The 22,985-nt window shown below is 37.3% G+C and overlaps 1 protein-coding gene across 1 annotated transcript; it reads right to left on the reverse strand.

Moving 5' to 3' along the window:
* Positions 1-3,710: 3,710 nt before the first annotated feature.
* LOC102801443 (sushi domain-containing protein 2-like) lies at positions 3,711-22,259 on the reverse strand. The gene is made up of 21 exons (XM_085499519.1): positions 22,082-22,259; positions 21,073-21,197; positions 19,751-19,841; positions 19,609-19,613; positions 19,084-19,290; positions 18,736-18,852; positions 18,161-18,317; positions 17,418-17,681; positions 16,515-16,818; positions 14,773-14,915; positions 13,781-13,925; positions 12,612-12,877; positions 11,630-11,773; positions 10,874-11,035; positions 9,427-9,572; positions 8,901-9,027; positions 8,204-8,464; positions 7,873-8,064; positions 5,706-5,876; positions 4,911-5,040; positions 3,711-3,901 (listed from the first exon to the last, which is right to left on the reverse strand). Exons 1-21 carry the CDS (start codon positions 22,167-22,169, stop codon positions 3,760-3,762), a joined length of 3,387 nt encoding a protein of 1,128 aa, XP_085355645.1. The 5' UTR covers positions 22,170-22,259; the 3' UTR covers positions 3,711-3,759.
* Positions 22,260-22,985: the final 726 nt, after the last annotated feature.

Genomic DNA, 22,985 nt, shown 5'->3' on the forward strand with positions numbered 1-22,985 from the left:
TTTAGTAACATACATTTTATTAGGAACCACATATTAGTAGGTTTCGACATTAGGAGTAAATAAATCATTTTGTGCGTATCGTTATATGTATGGGAATGTGACGTTTTTGGAACTACTTTATTGCATGCGTCAGAATACATACTTTTGTAATGGTGTTATATGTCACCTGATCACCCAAGTGTATTGATATGTAAAAAGTAGTGCGGTTGGGGTAACTGAAAATGGCGGAATAAACAAGAAGTTAAACTTGAAAGCTCTCTGGTTTCTTTGATGTTTTGTGGGTTTCTGAGTCAACACATCACAGTGAAATTATATTAAAATATTTAATGTTTGTGGTATTTATATAATAATGTCGAGGGAATTGTGACAGCAGACTTATTATCATTTTGTCTGAAATGTACATTGACTTGAAATTAAAGATGTGTGTAGCCATATCGTGTGTTCATAGAAAAAAAAATCAATTTTTGTATCGAATATTAGTTAGTATATACCATTTGCATGTTATGTGTTTCAAACGTCATAGTGGCCAAATTGAAACCCCATTAACATATATTGTATTAAGCTGTAAAATGTGTCGCAAAGGGTTTACTCGTCAGAAGAGTTATTACTCTTAAAATGTATATAAACTTACCGCAAAATGAAATTACCAGCGTCGATAAAAACGTAAAATATCTACCAGACTGCCAACCCCTATACGAAACAGACAACATATTTGGGACAGGACGTTTGCATTCAATCTGCTTCAACCAATGTTACCTTGATATATGTTTGGTTTTTCAACCGATATCAGATGTTTTTCATAATTCAATCTGTCTAGTTTATCATATTTGTTGATAAGATACAGTAACATCTGTTATATTACACAGTGACGCTAATTTCTCCATATTTGGTATCAACAACACGCAGACATGTGATTAGATATCATTAGCTGTGTACTGAAAAGAACATAGTCATTTGTAGTGGGAAAATTATGGAAGCCCATAATTACTGTTGAATGTTATGGTTGGGTATATTTGAACAATAAGATCTCCAAAGGTACATGCTTGGGCAAAAAATGCGAAGAGCCATAAAAAATAATAAGTCACATGTCTATGTAATAATTTTCGATATTTTCACGTTAAATTCTGCCAATGGTCACGAAAAAAAAGACAAAGTCAACACCAGAGCGATGTGCCGCTGCTAAGTTTAATCTGTGTTTGTTTTGATAAATTGACCAGGAATTTAGCATGACGTTTCTATATAGAACAACACATTAAAAACACAAATCATGCAGCTATGAAAGGCATTGAAAACACAGATCGAAAGCGAATAAAAATGTTTGAAAATTGCTGCAGCAATGATACTCTGTAGATGCCTGGTCTTGGTTAGTGGTTTTTGGTGTCACTAACACACACATTTATGATATCGATGTCTTAAACATCCCTACGTTTTATAACAAGCCACGCTGCTGTCCTCCTTGGGGTACGCCACTTCCTACCTAATTGTTTGGTTTGTGTTTTCTTCCTGAGTTTGAGAATCTGTGGAAGGGAATAAAATATTATGTTTGTCCATGGAACAAACAGCAGCAGTTGTAATTAATAAGAAGTAATAATATCTTATTTACAGTGTATTTAGATGATCTTAGTAAGAATTTATCAGCTCTTCCATATGGTTGTTTACTCGGCCGCTACAAGGTCAACCACCTGATATATGCTGATGACATTGTCATTTTTTATACTGGATCATATGTTCAGCAGATGTTAGTGAATGCATGTGGCCAGTTTGGTAACCGGTGTTCAGTTCTCTTTAATGAAAAGAAGACTGTATGTAATAATAATAATAATAATAATAATAATAATAATAATAATAATAATAATGACTGCGTCAGTGAGCAATAATGGTCAAATGAATTTCTAATATTTTTTTGAAATCTAACATTTTGGTTTTTGACGTAATTGATGAATTGGCTGTAAGTAATCACAATTAAAAGTATAACTATGACTCCCGAAGTTATGTCTATGGTGGCGACATTTACTTTTCAAAAATAAGATTTTGTAATGAACAACAAAATCCAAATCTTCACAATCTGTTTAAAATTAAGTTGAGAGAGAATAATAATCGAGTAAATTGTCAGCAAAAAAAAAAACGTCGGAACACCTTATGTGGGAGCCTAAAACATGTTAACAATTCTTGAGGAACAACTATATTACTTTTAGAAAAATAATTTTTGAGATTTTTAATAAAAAAAAATTGAATCATTTAAACTTTCTTACTTTTTCTGTAATCGTGCCGTTACGTTTCTTTTTGTGATTTAAGTTAAAAGACATGATTTCATTTGAAATGGCCGTGTTTCCTGATGCATTTTTTCACCTAAAATGGAATGCTTGCTTATACTTAAGTAAATAATAATATAAATAATATTAAGTAAATACATATCAAAAAAATAAAGCCCAAATAAATATCTTGCTTCCTGTATGTTCATACAACAGGAATTCAGTTTGTCTTGTTTTTGTAAATTTTGGTTTAATTTTTCTACGTTTTGCTCATTTTTTTCTCGCTCAGTTTTCGGTTGCTTCTTGATGTTATATTTTACGTATTCAACCGTGTCTGTTCCCTCCGTGACATTCCGAAAATGTCAAGTGTTGTGTTGTGTTGTGGGACGCCATTTATATGTATATATATATATTCATCGATCAATCTATTCTAATATAATCATACATATGTATATAACATATCTAATTAATTAATGTATAAGAAATATTTCATTCTTTAGTTTAGAAATATTGTTAACTCCCATGTGACCCGAATGCGTTGTAAGCTGGACGTGAACAGGAACGGCTCTTTTTAAAGAACGAATTTGTAAATCGAACCCGTGCAGACGCACCTCTTCTCGGCCAATGGTTGTAATTCATTGTACATTATTGTTAAAAATTAGGGATGCTATAGTAATGCGCATGTAGTTTTCTTTTGTATCCAAGGGTGCATACCATTCATTCCCCAAACACAAGCTTTAGAAAAATTGTGAGATTTTAACAACTTATATTTTGGACATTCTGACTTAAAGAACGACGGTCGTCGCGCCGCGTATGTGCGACATTTGTGTTGATAAATATTGATTTTCCCACGTTTGAACCAATCACCTAAAAAAATATCTAATTAAAGCTTGGTAACGTCTCAGTTTGTACTCTTCAGAAAGTAGTCATTTTTGTTCATATTAGTCCCATATCTCGCGCATATGTGGCGCGACAACCACCGCCCTTTAATTATGTCGGTCAATTTTACAAATACCCGACACTTTTCCACAGGTTAGATTTTATACCCGATTTTCAATCTTCTCTTTACTTCAATAGTGTCCCATGATTTCCAAACTATCACGAAATGAACTGGAACGATTTTATAACTATACAAACAAATCTTTCTGATTATTGTGTCTTGAAATAACGTGGTCTTTTGGATTGATCTTATTTGTTTTTAATCTTTCCAAAATTCCCTCAAAACTCGGATCAAATTATTCGCCATCAGCTTCTTGTACGTGTCGTTGTAAAACGGTTCTAATCACGTAGCTGTCTCGAGACTCGAATACCAAACCAGTCAGCACAAAAAATGTTGCTGTGTTGGTGTTCGAAACAATATGGCGGTAGCAGAAATGACTAAATAGTTACGTGCATTGAATTTTGGGTAATATGGATAATAACATGTAGGCCAACCACAAAGAAGACAAAGGCTTATAATTCGATCCTTCACATTTAATTTGAAATTTTGTTACATTTACATAATTATTCATATTATGATTTCTGGTGATGGCTCGGGTTCAGTCACATCTGGTTGGTCGGATTTCCGATCCCTGTTTGTAGGCTGGTCTTCGATGGTCACAGTACTGTTTTCATACGTTACGTTAGATGTCATCGTTACAGACTGCGATCTGAAAGTTAGATAGAAAGATCAGTAGATTATTTACGGGTAGCCTATCATCAAATGCGCCATGTTCCCAGTCTCTTTCGTAGCAATTCGTGTAATAATATAAATTATTACACATCTGTCATAGTAACGCCATAAGTTACAGCGTGGCGTAATTTTGCGGTATTTTACGACGTATTTTCATCCTACCATATTCCAAATACGGAATGATTACGCGCGTAAGCGTCCTCTAATAATAAAAACAAACATGACTGCCACCAAGGTTTGACTGTACTGTGTTCTAAACATTTTAGATTTCGGCATTCCCATGATGTATCCTTGGAAGAAAAAGATGTATAATATAAAGGTTATTACGAGGATACTTCAAAGCATGCACGAAGACAGTACAGCGGCAGTATCGACCGACGCGCACCTGAGGCGGATGCGACGGCTTACTGTCTGAGTGCATACTTCGAGGTATCCTCGTCATAACCTTATTATTATACATCTTTATAATCTAAAGAATACATTATTGTGATTAGGCAAAACCCTGGTTTCATTTATGCTAGCCACGATTAAATAGAATACAATGCACCGTCAGGCAATGTCATCATTGGTTATAGATAGGCCAAGAACATAAATTGAAAATGTTGATACTAGTGGTGATGTTCATATTTGATGAAGTAAGTGTATTTCAATGCCATATTCTCAACCGAAATATCGGTATTTCGATATTGAACTATAACACAAGAAAAGGGCTATACTATATCAGTTGAGATCATCATCACACAACATTCGGGTTGATAAATTGGATCGGAAATCTTAACCACCGAAGAACATGAGAATATGTAAACTTTGTTATTGAATAGTCGAGGATAAATTTCATATTTGCCTCGTATTTCAACAATATCCCGATTTCAGAGAGAAATACCTACCTGTTTATTTCCACGATGAATAAACTTTGTTAATTGTTGTACCATATACCTAAGGCTATTGCACTGAATGAAATATACTTTTATATACAAACTACTCACTTTGTATCCAAGTCTGTGTTCGTATTTATCTTTCTGTAAACCAGAAAGGATATTACGATAATAATCAACACACCAACAGCACAGGAAACACCAATGATGAGAGAGATTTCTGCATCTGGATCGATGCCCACTGCAAAAAATACAAATATAAGTTCAGTCAGATAATTTAGAAATCATTTGATTTTGTTTGTTGTTGTATATGCTACGATCACAATACATTATAATGCAGAATCTCGAGTGGATTTATTTATTTATTTATTTATTTATTTATTTATTTATTTATTTATTTATTTATTTATTTATTTATTTATTTATTTATTTATTTATTTATTTATTTATTTATTTGCCCATCAAAAAAACTTTGTCCTTCAAAATGTTACGTCATATTTTGAATAATCGGGTCAACGTTTCAAGGACAATGTTAGCAAGTCAAACATTGCAACAAATTCTTTTCCTTATAAATTTGCGAAAGAAGCATTGTGGATAACTTTGACATTTTTAGCGTTTTTTACTCATTTTGTTACATTTTGTCGTTATTTTGGTAACAATCACAACAGTATTCACTCAATGCAAAACGATCTTACGGATGCGTTCCAGATTTACATATACGTACTTGAAGAGTAAACGTGTTGTCACTAATCGAATTAATAATACTGCTCTATTACTAGTATATCTGTTGCCGAATTACATATTAAAACATTACTTCTTGAATACATGTAACTGTATATATTATTCATCATGAATTTGACAGATAATAGCAAGTGGAGTGGGGGAGGTAAAGACTGTATTGCTTACCGTAGCACTCCGTGTCAAGACCCGACCATACTTCAAAAAGACATTGACGCTTTGTCGCACCACTTATAGAATAACCTTCCTCGCAAGAAAAATAGGCCACATGGAGTTCATTCTCCACCTTCACTTCGATTGATGCGTGTTCTGGTGCCACAATTGTGCCGCATTCAGTTTCTATTAACAAAAAAGACACAATACACATAACAAATCGCTGCGTTCATCTAAATATATAAAAAGAAGGTCGTTCGCATCTTCGCTGCTGTTTTAACTTTAGGAGATTTGTTATATTCTAAGTAAGAAAAAATTTTACAAGCAAACACAGTTGAAGGCATTGCTTTTGAACATCTACGTCATGGCGTTACTTGTGGTGCAGACACATTGAATCATATTAAAATCTAGTCAGCAGCAACAGTTTTTACTATAATCTCAGACTAGTAATACAACAGACTCGCAACGCGGCGTTTTCTTTTGAAGTAATGCGTGCCACGTTTGTTTAGGTTATCAGTTCTTATCCTACCGAGTAAACGTTGCTGAGCAACAACATTTTCATTATATTTCACAAAATAACGCGAGATCTATTTATATTACAATCAACTATCGCGATGCATCGCGAGAAATAAAGACAGGAAGTGACATAGACGACAGGAGTTGTCAGTGAACTTCGAAAATGGCATTTACGGAAAAATTTGGCGAATCTGTAGACGATAATTACGAGTGGGAAGCTATTTTAGGAGAACATTTTGACGAAGATAATGAAAATTTCTCTGTAGAACTTTGCGACCCCTGATCGATCTCGTGTTTTTCATTTCCTGAAATTAAGAATAAAAAGAAATATACTGGGCTATTTTTATACAAAACTATGACGGAAGTCAAACAAAATCAGTGAAACTCGAAATAGCAACAATACTGACACACAATAGAAAATTGAAACAGTCACTGAACAACGCGTAGATCGCGCACTATGTCGAACGCAACAAAAATAACGCACCTCCAGTTTTTACCGTTATTGGATCACGCTGATTCGCTGAGAGAGATATGTACATGACACTAGCTATCTCATGTTTCGGCATCCCGGAACACAAAAACAAAACGGGTAACACACAAAGAAGTATGATCGTTCAAAACGCAGCGATAAGCTCTCTCCAAATAAATATTGGAAACCTTCCGCAAAATCCGCAACAGCGAGAAATATCGTTTCAAAGTTGCTCATTATATATTCAAAAACTATTTGAGGTAAACACTAAGACATTCAGTTACTTGTAACTCCCCTGATTCTTGGTCGATTCTTAAAATTCTTACACAGCTGCAAAGGTCAAAATGTCCAGAACGCATCTCCCGTTTTTTTAAATATATCCGGATCCGTTTTACGAAGAAATACGCAATTTCCGAAGGAGCACGAAGTGTGAAGAATATCCAGTGCTCGGTAAACTTCGACGGTGTCTATGCCAATGCTGCAGAGCGTGGCACGCATGGCATATACAATTAAGCCGATTAACACCTTAAACAATAGGCGTTGCGAGTCTGTTGTATTACTAGTCTGAGCTATAATCCACTTGACGAACGACTACTCAGCCAAATACGTTTAAGAAACGCTTCCATATCACTTCTTATTCTATTAGCTTATTGTACGGATATCCCATCTGAACAACAACAAAGGAAGCGAGCCTCGTTCTGATAAGAATCTAATAAAATATATCACAGTAAAGCAAAGAACACAACATTAATGCACATAAACCCGTTGAAATAATATCCGCCAGATGCGAGGTTTATAAAAAAAAACATCACTATCCAACAAATTGTTTAAAAACACGCTTTGAAACACTAAAGCTTTTTTTCTAAGCTTAACGTGAACGTCGTCCACAGAAGATATTTTACACAACTTTCTAAATTTAATATTATAAGACACGAATGCGATGCATATCTGTTCCTGTATAATCAGAAGAATAATTACGAAAAGGAGCGAAGAAACTACGCAAAAGCATTTTCAGCGGGAGGGCCGTCACCTGCGCACGCGCGGGAATTGAATCCCAAGCGACGATAACAACACACACTAAAAAAGTAAAGGTAGACGCTTGTTTGTAAAAAAATGACACACTAAGGCCATTGACGCATGCGCGGGTGACGACTCGCCCGCTTTAATATAGATATTGTCTTTACTAATGACACTCACTTATACAGTCATTTAGAACATCGTCACCCGTCCATTTACTGTTGTATTGACACTCCCTGGTCGGTGTTCCCGTCTGAACAAATCCATCGTGACAAGAAAACGTGATGACACTGCCTTCCAAATGATGCCTCGTATCACCATCGAAAGTTTTGTATCCATGCCTTGGTGTTGGGATGTGCGGACATGCAACAACTAATAAGTAATCACATAACAACTAGTGTACGTTGATGGGATCATGCAACTCATATTATGTTATTTTGTTGTATATTGATGCACACATAAGATTATGAACTATGCTTACGTGTTGCTGTACTTTGTTTTAAAATCGTACCTTTTTGTGCACTTCTGCTAATGTTTTCGTACCGATCGACCCCGTCTTTGGTTACTCCCCCAATATCAAGTCTCTCTGTCGTCCTTACGTCGAATTCGCATTGCATGTTGCCCTTGCAGAGTTCTTCCATATCATCCAACAATTCCCGCGGTAACTCCTCGTCGCTTGGTGGTTCAAATACCGGCACGAAGTCTGCGTCGTGGTAATCTGTATGGCTTTTACCGGCATCGTATGCGAACATATCGGTGTTAGTAATCTCCCCTGACAAGATATGTGGACTATGGTGACATTGATCAATAGAAAGTGGAACTACACGTCTGTTTTAAACAACAACTGAAAAGATGTGCCATGACAAACTCAGCTTAAAAAGCTTTCGGGACTCTAATTTGCGACTATACATACAATAAACTTTTAAACAAAAATGGCCGCCGAAATCCCGTTCAGAGCGAGAAAACCTCGGGACTTGTTTGACCCTAAACAGTGTTGCATTCTTTCTCGACATCGCTACCATTATTCCATATTCATGTACAACTATTACATAAATCAGTGGGACAGTGTATATGATTATGGGGGAGAATGGGATAATATTTGAGGGGCATATCATATCTCTTCGATTTTAATGAGATCTCTAGGGTTATGTGCATCTAAGTTATCTAAGAAAAAGAATATATCGAGGTTAACATTGACATTTCCTTACATGATCGTCCGAAGTCTTCGAATATCACCTCGGGTGGAGAATTATAATTGATGATGGTGCCAGTTGGTGTAGTAAGGTCATCAGTGGGGTCCTCGTTCCAGTTACCAAAAAGACCATTTACAGTGTTCTGGGATGAGAAAAAAAAATACGTTAGAAATCGTAATTGTCAGCACGAGCATGGTCGCACAAATCCAAGTTTCGCAATCACGTGATATCAGATTTCAGAGTTATGATTCTGAGCAAATCCAAGTTAAGGCTCAAACAACCGCCATATAGTGAATTGTGACGTAAATAGTTGAAAGAATTGTCTGTCGAGCCGATATTATTCCGATATTTATACTTTCGTCCATGACAAATACTATTTTGATAGCTTTACAATATTCTATTTGACTCAACATCCATTGGTCGCTTTCAACGATATTACTGGCATCCTATATAAAACGTTCACATCACACATGGCTTTGCTGCTAGAGGGCGCGATTTATATAAAAGGGGTTTTACTACATATACACCAACGTTATCTTACTTTCAGTGTTATTGGTAGGAGAAAGTGTAAGGTCAGCAGGTCATGATTGGCTATGACGTCAACACCAATGCCACGTTCTAATATTACGGTAACTTGAGCAATATTACTGTCGTCAAGGTAACGCTCGTGATTTTTCAGAGCAACTCCTGTGTAGATAAATTAGAAATATGGTTTTAATCTAAAAAGGCTGAAAACATTAAATTGTTACTACCGACAATTAAAGTGTGTGACACCTTGTTTTTGAAAGAGTATTATCTCAGGATGAAATTTAGCCCTGGTGAGATCATGACGAATTATAAAAAATGGCGAATCTAAGCAATGCAAATGAAATGTGTCAAGCTAAGTATCAAATTAATTGAAATAAAACAATTAAATTACATGCTCTTTAAAATTACGTACATTATGCTTATTTCTTATGTTTTATTTGCATATTGATTGAAATTGCATCAAAATTCATTTAGACGTTTCTCCGTGCTAGTGGTTTTCTCTTGAGGAGATCTCGGCGACCATTTTCATCTAAGGTCTATTGAACTTCATAGGCATAAGTGATTTATTTTCAAATTTAGAGCTGCGTTGTCAGGGCTGCGATGTTCTTCTCACAATTTGTGTATTGGAAAGGGAAAACATGAAATTGTCCCCCTTGATAATAAATTTTGTGAATACAGTGTTGAGCGCAATCAATTTTATATTGAGGACGAATATATTTGTATGGCTATTTGCCATCATTATCACCGTATTATAGCTGATTTTTTGTCTGTGTGGTTTTGCACTAACCCTACTTTCAATAAATTTATCTCGTTTATGAGTTCAAGAAATGATACTAATTTAAGCCAGTTAGCTAGTTTTGTTTATTTTGCCATAAAAAGCACAACTTGAATGTATTTCGTTGTACATAATGCTGTTAAATAAAAGTGTATTTGATCTTTGGGCCAATCATGATGGCCTTTTGCTTTGCAATAAACACAGACACAAAGAAAATCAAGTGATTCATTTCGAATAGATGCAAGGAAAACGGTCAAAATGAACAATGAAAAACATGAAAGTACATGTACTCAAAATGACCACTAAATTATAGTACAATCTGAGATTGGAATTTAGAACTCAAAACGTAACTTTCAAAGGATGCAATTAGATATGTGTGACGTAACCACTCTGACTCGTATGATTCCATTATGTGACGCCATGTTCTTCATACTTACAAAATGTGAGAAAAAAATTAATGAATTAATTGGATCATTAAACATTTTTTTTCGAAAATCTAATATATTTGTTTTAATTGGTTTCCAAACAGAATGTATTTGTATTCCCAAATGTTGCTATTTGCTCTACACTATTGGAATGTCTTTCCCATAATGCACTGCATATATGTTTAACTACAAACACTGAATTCTGAGTAACATCCAATCACTTAAGAGTTCTACAGAAAACACAGAAACTGCATACCTACCATTGAAGTCTAACCAGGTTTGACCACCGAGACTTATTATTTGTTCGTTAACTAGTATTTCCATTAATGTTTGTTCGTGCAGTCTTATCTCAACTTTGGCTCCACTGTAAAGCGTATCTTGCATGACGACGGCAGTCAACACGGTGGCATTAACTTCTTTTCCTGTATAAGGTTTGCACATAATATAAATATCACTAAATTGTACGCAAATTAATAGAATGCCCAAATAAAAAAAGAAGGGAGAAACTCAGGAACGTTGGACTGGGCGTATGGGCATTGTAGGCCTTGTTGGTTTTGCGAAATGGTACATGTGTGACTATTTCGTGTGCATGTTTATTGTTAACATTTTCTAAGAACATCACGCATACAGATGCGTTTGGATTGTTGAAGAATGCGATCTGTTAATGTTCTTTGATTTATTCTATTTTGGTTTGATTGCGTGGTTTGTTGCAAATTGGGTGTCGGATAAAGATTTCTAAAGCATATCAGTGCGATATGGGGTTCGCGTATGTACACAAACACCGAACAAACAAACAACAACCGGAGGTATACCCACCAATACGCCCTCAGTGTCAAATGCTTCAAACGTATTTATACAGCGATGACGTAGTTGCAATCATCAACGTGTACTATGCCTAAACTGCATTCCACAAGTCAGTCTGCTAATCAAAATGCACAACGAATACTCGCCCTCTTTAGTGTACTTCGATTATACTTTTGTTTGTTTGGTTATTGTTAAACAAGGTCTATTCCTACCTTCGCTGTCTTTAACTTTTTCAAATCTTCCTTGAAGTTCAATCTTGTCGTCGTTTGTCTTCAGCAAAATAAATTCACCCATATCATTAAACGCATATTCTAGTCCATCCAATGTGACGAAGTGTGGATCCCCTACGACAACCGCTATTGAGAAAACGATCGGGAAGTTACTAAATAGCCTGGTTCTATGAATGAGGCGCCCTCAAGCGACAAAACACTGTGACGTCATGGGCGCAAAAAATGGTGTTCAAATGATAACTGTGTGTAAATATCTCAAAACATTTGATTTACGGACAACTGATCATCAAAACAATATCGCCTTCCTGTTAACTAGTTTCGACACAGACGTGTTTCGTCGCTAGAGGGCGTGACGATGTAATACAAATACATATACATACATAATATATAAATAATCTGTTCTAGCTAGTCAAATAGAGAGTTGAACTTTTTTAAGTGCGTCCCTAATGGTATAGTAGTATAGTTTAATAGTTTAAAATGTGGTGGTTGGCAGACCGTGCTTTTGAATTTCATACAAACAATACCCGATATGCACAGTCACCTGAGAGATGACAATTGCAATAATTACATCAGTACAATTATATCATTTGTTTGGTTATCGCTCCAAACACAGCTTGTAAAAGACAGCCACCGTGGAATCGACGCACCGTCCATTACAAAGATAAAATTCTTACAATCGTATTATTCTTATAAGCCTTATAATCTAAAAATAAAAACTTCTAGAGCGTCTAGTGACACATTAATAACATTTTATTCTAATCGCTAAGTTTATTTTATTCAAAAAGTGAGTTCCGTCAGTTTGGGCCGATTTCAAGTTTACTACCGAAATCGCGGAAAATAAAATAACGAGTAGTTCTTGCGCGTTGTTACAGCATCAGTGATTGGCTGAAAGCCAAACATATTAGGTCATTACCCATAATTCCCCGTACAAGGACGCCTAATTATTACGTAAATATATTCATACCTGGTCTCGAAGGTTCGTAATCAATACAGTCCGTGGTTGCTCGTAGCTCCATGTATTTCCAACACCAGTCTGACCACAGACAACAGTAGTAGAAAGTAACTACGTCATCAAGCCAATGTGACATACTTGGCACTCTGCCAAGTTCATTATATGGATGATATCCCCATGTGTGATATCTGTCAGGCGTGCTCCCTTGGTCGGTGTCCGATGAGAACATCAGATTGCCATCCGCGTCATAGCAACACTGGTTACCACCACCCAGGTTTCTGCGCATGTACAGATAATATATATGACGTCATTTTTCTTAAACAAGTTACAAAACTAGACTCTACAACCACGAAACTGTAGAGTCTTTGCTACAACCAAAAGACAAATAGCCCTGTAATCGTTTCAAGACCGTTTTTCCAGTTGCGAAGAACAAACGCACATGTTCACAATAACAACGGATTTTTCCTTTCTTTATTCAAGTTAAAGTTTCAGTTTTGTTTTTTGTCAAGAATTGTATTGATTTTTAATGCCAGCTGATAAAATGTCATCCATTTTTGAAGTGTATTTTGTTCCTTACGTCCAGTATTTCCGAAGTTCGTGGTCGGTTTAGTAGCCCAGACCTAATGGTAATAGGGATGTCTCAGTTCGACTCAGATGATCGAGTTGCAGTTATTAAAGCGGGAGAGTCGTCACCTGCGCATGCGTCAGATGGCCATCGCGTGTCATTGTTTGCAAACAAGCGTTTACCCATGAGCCTTTGCGTTTTTAGCGTGTGTTGTTATCGTCGCTTGGGACTCAATTCCCCCGCGTGCGCAGGCGACGACCCTCCTGCTTTAAAGACATTCCTACAGAAAATTACATGTGTTGGTTTTACATGCCATACACAGAAAGATTTTTACATTATAACACAAGTAAGACCGTTCTCAAATGACCCTATTTTCGTTTTGTCTGCTGTACATTGGGCGTAGAGTAAAAACAAATACACATAAGCATGGTGATCAACAAACATACACAAGTATGGAATCTCCATGTCGGTCTCTTCTGTGTAGTCCGTGCTTCCATTTCCTTGCTAGAGTAGAGTTGACAGTTTAAGACCAAAATCTATTTTCAAATCATTCATGATTTGGCTTTTCTATGTTTCTATACGTTACCAAGAAAAAAATTCAAATCGATACACTTACGTTGGCATGGCTGATCTAGCACAGTGAAGCGCCCCCTGGTGATAGGTACACTTGCTTCCGTGAAACATACTACATCCTGTATCAACCTGCCATCTACCGGTGTCCACCAGTACCTGTTGCAATGTACACGGACACGGTAACAAACCTTTACCGGAGAAAAAAATAAATAAACAAGAAAAAAAAAACATCAGTGTTCGCCGTCACATCGCGTGTGTTTTGTTTGAGTTAGTTGCTTTAAAAAAATAGGAAGTTGTCCGAATAAAACACATTTTTTCAGGTGGCGCCCTCTTGCGACAACGCGTTCCTGTGCGGTAAATTGGTATAAAGGACGCCGTTCACGGTTAAGAACGTCGATATTGTTTCGATCTGTCGACGCCCATCAATTCGCTGGTTCCCGGCGTCCTTTGCGAATGGCAGGTAGGACGCAGGTAACGAGTAATCGCCATATTGTTCCATTTGGGCCGGTTTTCCGGCCGGAAGGAACGCGACTGGGTGACGTAATTTGAAAACATTCCAAGTTCCGTTTTGCGTAAACGTGTCTGTAATGCTACAATAAAGCCATGCTCATACATACTGCCTGCTTAGATTTACAGATTTGATATGTTCTGTGCAAATTTATAACAAAAGAAACAATTCTTTTTATTCGCCCAACTTTCGAAAGCAAAAGGAAACCCCTGAACGGCCACGAGCGTAAGCGCTGACGTCAGGTAACTAAGGGAGATGGAACAAGCAACGAGAAAGTGGTGTACCAATCAGAATGCCGGAACCGTTACTAGTTACCGGCCTCTTGTGGCTTGGTACGCCATGACACTTGAGGCGGGAACCAGCCAACGCCCATCAAGTGAAGCGCCCCCTGGTGATAGGTATTTCAGATATGTTTCTTATTCTAAGTGACAACCAACTGCACGCCAGTATTTGTACAACGTTGCGTAAGCTCGTCTACGTAATTTGACGTCAAAAAAGTGAAAGCTATATATATAAATTGTATTCACCTTGAATGAAATCTAGCAGTAACTGATCACGTTTATAAAAATCATCACATGCCCGGACAGACCATCCATAAGGATCGTCTTGATACGACTGCTCCAACAAATAGGCCAATGAGTGAGGCGTCTCCCATAATGCTCGGCCATAGCTGAAATACGACATTTTGGATTAATCGGACTTGTGTGCGCAATCGCATAATACATCACGATGATTGGTTCATGTAGTGAGTGCTGGGGATAGCAATGTGTGACAGTGATTGGTATACCTGACGCCCAAGGGTCTTATACATAATCAAATACTAGTATTGAAATCGCCAGTCAGTTTGTTTGTAAGATGCTATAGTGTTTACAAATTTGTGTAACCATGGTATTGAAAAAAGTGAATGAGATGACGGGAAGAAATGTAGTAAGTCGCTCTGAGAAAGATCTAGAGGGCGCTTTGCGTCAAAGTTATATTGGCGTCTGGCATAATTAAGGTAGCGAGACTATTATTTGTGTTGAAAATTACGATTTTCACATTTATTTATTAATTGATGAAATGCACTATAAACTTTCATATGATAAAGTCAACATAACATAGAATGTCATGTAAGTTGGTTAAAATGTAGATTTTCTGAAGGAAAGCAAGGCAGCCTCAGTAGTGTTTTCCAAAATCAACAACACAGGTTTAATCTGTGTGCCTATAAGTTTCAAAGATAAACTCAAGACAAAGCAATGTTAGGATGTGTTATCAGTAGCTATCTGACACACAATGAGTGTTTCCAAACATTTGAGTGGTTTGTCTCCGCCCCTGTTTGTTTCACAGATTAGTCATTTGCATTTGAATGTGTCAGACACAAGGTCACACAACCACTGAAAAAATCATTGATTTTGGTGTTTTCATATGCCGAATTTATCCAATTATCGCTATCCCATTCCTTTATTTTTTTGGTTTCCAATAGCCTTACACATTTGGATGTCCCTACACATGTTAAAACAGACCTTGATGGGAAAACAAATTGATTGTGCCGATAAACAAGCTTGAAAATCTTTGCTGTGACTTCATGGACGTTTTCCAGGAGTTTATGTTTTTCAAAATACAAGGTCTTTAACAAAAAATAACGTATACTTATTTTCGTCGGATTAACACCAAATTTTCACAGCTTTAAGGTGACAGTGAGAGGAACTTGAATGTGTCCAGACAAACTATTTCATCAATTATTTACCAACGAGTTGTGGTTTGAGTTGGGGGCAATGCGACTAAAACAGTAATTGAAATTCAGCACACTATTTTTTAAAACGCCAGCATAAATGCGTAATTATTTTTTTTTACAGAAAAAGTATTTTTTCACCTTTGATTGAGTAACGCGTCGTAGAATGCAGATACGGGCATGCAAAATACACTTGTGAAAAGCTTGAAGTCTGGCGATTCTAAAAATATATACTTTCCCGGGTCTATTTGTAGTCATTTAGTCACAATTAGAAGATGAAAACAAGTATGCAAATAATAGTCCCGCTACCTTAAAACAAAAAGTGATCAATTAAAATCACGCCCAACGTACATGAATATTTCAAGTCGTCTGCCTGATGTGACAAGTAATCGTCTCGGCGCAATAATCAGGGATAAACATCACGAAGACAAATCGTCACATACGCTGTAGCTGCAGTTATTAATCGTTTTAAATTAATATTTTTTTTCAAAAATGCTAAAAATTAACATCATATGGAAACTTATCTAACTAATAATGACGTAATGTGCAATTACTCACGGGTTATTTTCTCCGATGATACGTATCGAGCCATAGTCAGTCCCGTCAGACACCGCGGCCACGGGCGTCGGTATGAACGTGAGTCTGCCGTCGTTTGGAGTACTCGGGTCGATGGTATATACCCACTCCCACCGGGGTCCCTCTGCGCCGTGCTCCTGGTACACGAATACCTCCACTGCAACCTTGTCGTCCGGGATCTCCTCGTAGTCCCATTCCAGTGTGAGCTGTCTGCCGGCAAACCTCCAGTCGTCCGAACCGCTATCTACACGTGTCACGTGATCGTCTTCTACACGATCGTAATTTTCTGCAAGGCGTGTGAAATTATAAGTGTTATAATTAATATAATTCCTATATATGATTTTTCACGTGATTGGTCAATTTGCACATAATTCAGTAGCAGGCGTTATGTGTATATGAATTATTGTCTAACACAGACTTTTTCACAGCAGCAAGTTGTATTCGTACGTGTTTGTATTATGTGTATCTGTCACTGACGATGGACATTGCAAAAGATAAAAGTGCGGGATTTTGTACCGAACGCACATGGGTATAGTAACCCCCGCATATCGCATGTTATGTGTATGTCATTTATTTTCAAATATTTGAAGTTGAGATTCATCCAATACACTAATCCAAAATACCGCGCCCTCTATCGACAAAGCAATACTATGACGTTGAGATGACGTAAGCAATTCCGCCGAAAGAGAAAATTTGCTTGGTGCTGTAGTCGATCGTCATATGTGATCAAGCTAAATTTTAAAACACAGTGTTTTTTATCTTTCGGTCGACAACCGATCAAAATATCGACGTTGTAAGCAGTGTTCCTTATACCATTCACATCACAGACGTGTTTCATCGCAAGAGGGCACGAGATAATTGTAGAAAATCCGAATTGAAACTTACGGACGTAAAACCTTCCTTGGTTTTCTGCTTCAGTGGGTTCATAAGTCAAACCACCGTCTCGCGATACAGATACGAGCATCACACCAACTCCGAAAAACGAAGGAGTAGTACACCGTATTTCGTCGCTGCTGATAAAGGTACCGTTCATTGGTCGATAGTCTCCAAATGTGCATATGATGACGTCACTGCTATCAAAGGCAAGCCCGCTGATTGAAACTACATTACCACCAAGCATGGTTCCAAGAGATGGGTATATACATAAACCTACATAGGATACAACAGTCGTATTCAATTTGACATATATATTACAATGACATACTAGTATATAGTTGATAATACGGATACAGCGCCACAGTCGTATCACCGCGTCAATGTGGGGCGCATGTGACGTATACTACGCGTGTAAAACTTGTATTAAATGTTTACGCGAAGTGCAAGTGCACGCCACCGTCACAACACGGTGCAATAAGCAAATAAGTGAATATACAAGCCGGTAGGCAGATTAACAATCCACAGTACAGATGTGATCAGCCTATCAAGTTTGAACAGACACACAGACAAGAGACTTCTATAGCGGTTTTTTTATTTATTTTAATCAACGAATGTAAATAACGATTAAGGTTACTGGTAGCACTGAATGTGCGTTTCAATACAGTAAAATTAAAATTAAAAATCCTAGCGGAACGGATCGCCAAAAAATATACTTTTCGCGTAATGAATCTTTGGACGGATGAACACCTTACCTGTTGCACACGGCACATTGTCAATAGTTGTATCAACCCTGTACATCCACACACCATCACTGTCCACGTTACTACTCGCAGCTAAATTCACTATGGTATAGTGTTGATTATTTGGCAATAAATAAAAGTTCACATAATCCCCAGCATTAAAGCCAGCCTGAAAATAGTGTATAAACGTCTGTCAGACTGAAATGTGACGTCATAAACAGCAATATTCACCAACAGTGTTATACTGCGTAGTTAAGATCGTGGATACATGAAATGAACATGTTTTTAGTATGATACATAGAGTCGGTATTTTTTATCTTCAAATTATTGACCCAAATGACTCAATTTACTTATTATAACATAATGAGTAACCGAGTTAATATATTCCGTGTATATCTAGTGATATTATTGCCGGGTCCAGGAAAGATCCAGGAAATATTGACTGTAATAGACATAAAATTCGGCGGAGAGAAATACATGCACATGGGCGATGACGCTGTGCTATAACAACGTCCCAATGATAACCTACGTGCGGTGGCACTCTTCATGTTTGAAGTTAGATCGCCATCACGCGTTCAAGGTATTACCTGCGCAGCAAGAAGCGATTCTGTTGCATCATTACCAGCCCATTCCAGTCGCTCATAAATAAAACTTATGAAAGAGAATCGACCATCGGTTGTCATGACAACTTGAAAAGTATTTTCCTGTATAAAAATGACACACATGCGCATGCGTTAATATGAGGCACCACACATTATAAAACGCCGTGAGTAGACAATAACTTGAATGAATCAAGTAATCATCACAAAGCTCATAATCTAAGACAATACGGCAGATAACAATATTTACAATGGAGTAACTTAAAGTGTCACCAGACTCCGAACAATTTAAACTAACGGGAATTGACAGATGCGCGTATTACCATGGTTACTTACTTCACTAGAAGTCGAACCGTGATACTTGACTCGGTCCCATGTAGCGATCAGAGCCCATTTCGCCATGAAATCTCTTTCCGCAATGAAATGTCTTCTTACGTCATCAGTGATTTCTTCTAACATGACCGTGTCACTAACTTGTCTGTAGTGAACATAGCCACCGACGTTAAGGTCCACATCGGCCCAGAAGGGTGCGATGAGTGTATACTTAATACCATCCTCCTGAAATGCATGTGACATGTAAAATCAGCCTGAGTAATTAGAACGCCATAGACTGTAGACGCAAATAGAAGCCGAGATCTCGTTGTGAGCGAGACAGCCACGAGACTTGCAATATCCACGACTGTTCCAAGTACACTGAAACAGTGGATGGAATGACGGGGGAGAATGAAACACTACTTGAGAGAGAAAAAAACAAATCTCGCGGGTCTCTCAATCTCAACGAGATTTTGACGGCCATTTGCGTTAAGTCTATTATTATAATAGAAATTGTAAAAAGGTACAGTGAACGTAATCATTCTTTACTTTTGCTGTTTTAAATGAAAACGTGTTCTATTAAATATAAATTTCTATGATTCAAAAATAAAATACGAATAAGATACTGAACCAGATTATGGGAAATACGTAGTGTTGTTAATATTGTTATTCATATTCACAAGGCATTTACTTACGTCATCGTTACGGATTGGTATTTTCGGTCTTGTCTCATCATATTCTCTCAGTGAATTGTCAAATGAAATTACACCATTTGTGTTTATCTAAAGATAGTCATAACATTGAAAAGAAAATGAATACAATATTAAATAACTTTCGAGTTTCAAGTTTTAGCGTCATCAGTCGGAATTCGTGCGATAATGGCGGTTTGATTTCTTGCTCGCGCAATTTATTCGCTGGTGTCCCTGGTTCCCGGCGTTCTGATAAGCTATCAAACGTTTACACGATGAAATCACCCCCCCCCCCCTACACCGCGTCCAACGAGATCTCGCATGAACCAGTTTCGTAGGCTGGATATCACGTGACAAAATTCGTTTTCGTGCCGCTATTCTGTTGTTTACCATTCAGTTACTATTTATTTGTTTGTACAATTTTGAATTCTCCTCTATGGATTGTGCTAGGTTACAGAGTTGAGAAACATTTTAAGTTAAACAATAATATGGCTACGCGAACAGAAGCTGATGTCTCAGATATCTGTACCTTTTTTTTAGAAGGGAATACAGAATATGACGCTTACATTTGCTATATATCACGCGAGATCTCGCAATATGCTTAAAATGGTCTATTGATATTGCTCTTTACTCATTGCACCTGGGACACTACCCGTAGTGAGATTCTGAATTGTTCGAGTTACGGACATCGAGTTACACATCTGATCATGCTGATATTGATGTTCTTAGCAGAACTTCGTAGTACGGGCAACATACATTTTATATTTTATTGATCGTCCACAATTATTAACTCGAATTTTAATTAACGGTTTATTACGTAACGAATGGAATATATTATCGCGAATATTCTGCAGCAATTACGTCATAAAATTCGCCGGTATTGAAATGCTATAATATGTGGTTAACTATTCCGAGGATACCTCAAAGTATGCATGAACTTGAAGACAGTGCAGCGGGAGTATCGATACGACGGCGTACTGTCCGAGTGCAGTCTTTGAGGTATTCTCGTAATAACCTTATTATTATACATCGTTTCCTTCCTTCCAATGAAACATCATGGGACTACCGAAATCCAAAAAAATTAAAACAAAATCAGCGAACTTCGTTGTGTGGACTCGGAATCCGGTCAAACCCTGGTGGCAGCCATGTTTGTTTTTATTATTAGAGGACCCTTACGCGCGTAATCGTTCCATATTTAAAATATGGTAGGATGTAAATACTCCGTAAAATACTGCAAAATTACGACACGCTGTAACTTATGGCGTTACGGTTACAGATGTATAATAATATATATTTAGTGCAGTGGAATGAATATTTTACTCACATACAAAGACTTGTAAAAAGTTCCATAATACGGAAAACTATTAGTTAGTACCACTTCCGGTGACGTGCCGTCATTTTCTACAGGTAACTGGGCATCACCATGGCTCACTCCATACGGGTATAATTCTGTGAACATGTAGAATGGTGTGATAACTAGTCGGTTTTCGTTTTTTTGTTTTTTTGGGGGGGTGTTATGTCTGGTTTTGGGTGTACGAGGTTGAGAAATGTGGACACATTGTGCGTCACTAACTGGGGGGGGGGATTTGTGTTTTTCAAATCAATGTCACATTCCCCACGAAGACTGTAATGCAGTGCTGCATCTGAAGAATATGAAATTACCATTACCCCCTCACCGTCCACACTGAGTGTGTTGAACCTATTAAAATCCCCGGTGTTGTCCGTTATCATATTGTTCTGTACTTTCCCCTGGCGGAAAGACCGATACACAAATATGGCCGCCGAGATATCGTTGAGGAGAGCTACAAGACTTGTTTTACTCCTCGAGTACTAGTAGTTATTCAGCGACAATTTGTACCAATTATATTATTTTCCTTTTCACGGTTTCTTCTCAGAAGTGTATATGCGCTAATTTTATATCTTGTGTGATATTTTTTAGTCAAATTTTGTACGTTTTGTGAGAAAAATTTACCCAGTCATTATAATGACCCGACCCTTCAATCTCGACTTGTTGCATCTATATCACCGCACACAATCATCTTATCGTGTTTTTGTACGATGTCGTGATTACGAGATCGATTTATATATGATAGATTTGTATCAGGGCAAAAGTCCAAAGGCATGTGCGTAATTTAGCGCCGACTGGTACACATTCATGTCTTATGTATTACACACCGAGGGGGTGAGTTGAAGCAGCCGGGCCATTTAGTTTGATCGGCAAAGCCTTCACACTACGACAACACGCCTGAGAGTCTCAAACTGAGCTGCAATAAACTAGTATATCTCAAGTGGTCAATAATATCGAACAACGTGAAAATATTTCAGTCGCCTACCTTGCGAAGCTGTTAACAGCGCTGAACATAAAACAGTACAACTAAACCAGAGGAGGCGGAATAATTTCCCATCCATAGTAGTTCTCATCACTTGGGCATGGTTTCAGACGCTATAATTCTTGGTGGGTTCGAGTTGCTACCTTGTGCGTTGCGAGGCCGAGGGCATAATTACGATTGTGGCATTTGGGTCATACCATATATTTGCGAGTGGAGGTTTTTAGTATTATAAGTTGGGTGGGGTGAAATTGCTTGTGAGTCGACTGTATTTGCGAAATATTTCTCATATCCACCAAATTTTGTGTTTGGATTCACATGTGTCCACCTAAATTAGAAGTGATCAACACGTTAAAAATAGAAATAAATAAAATAGAAAACACCTCTGTCATATAATGGAATCGCCCACAAGTCCGAGATGGGTGATGGCCGCCTTGGTCTGTTTTATGACTTGTTTAATAAATGACTCACGATTAAACATGTCGTGTTGTTTTGAATTTATCGGACTGGGTTGTAATATTTCATACTTCGCTGAGAAATTCCACTATTTGTCGTATATGTTTTTTTAAAAACAAACTTTATGCTTTGTACCGTATATATATGCAAAATTCAAATGTTCGTTTCTGTTCAAATACCGTGTTCTCAGTAGAAAAAGTTACGTCTTCGTAAGATGTGCCTGGTAATTACGACGTCGAAGGTTGTGTCCGGTAATTATATAATACAGATATAATACGCTTCTGGGGCTTCTTACAAGGGCCATAAATATGGCGGCCATTGTATAACGTGCACAATGGCGCCGACTCACATAAAGATGTTTCCGTTGGCGACTTGTGTGTACTTTTTCAATCCAGCAATACTAGTTCACAATTCTAGTCACAATAGTGAAATATCACAATAAAATACATGCATA

Source organism: Saccoglossus kowalevskii, chromosome 5 (assembly GCF_978046115.1).
Source record: "Saccoglossus kowalevskii chromosome 5, keSacKowa6.1, whole genome shotgun sequence".
Lineage (NCBI taxonomy): Eukaryota > Metazoa > Hemichordata > Enteropneusta > Harrimaniidae > Saccoglossus > Saccoglossus kowalevskii.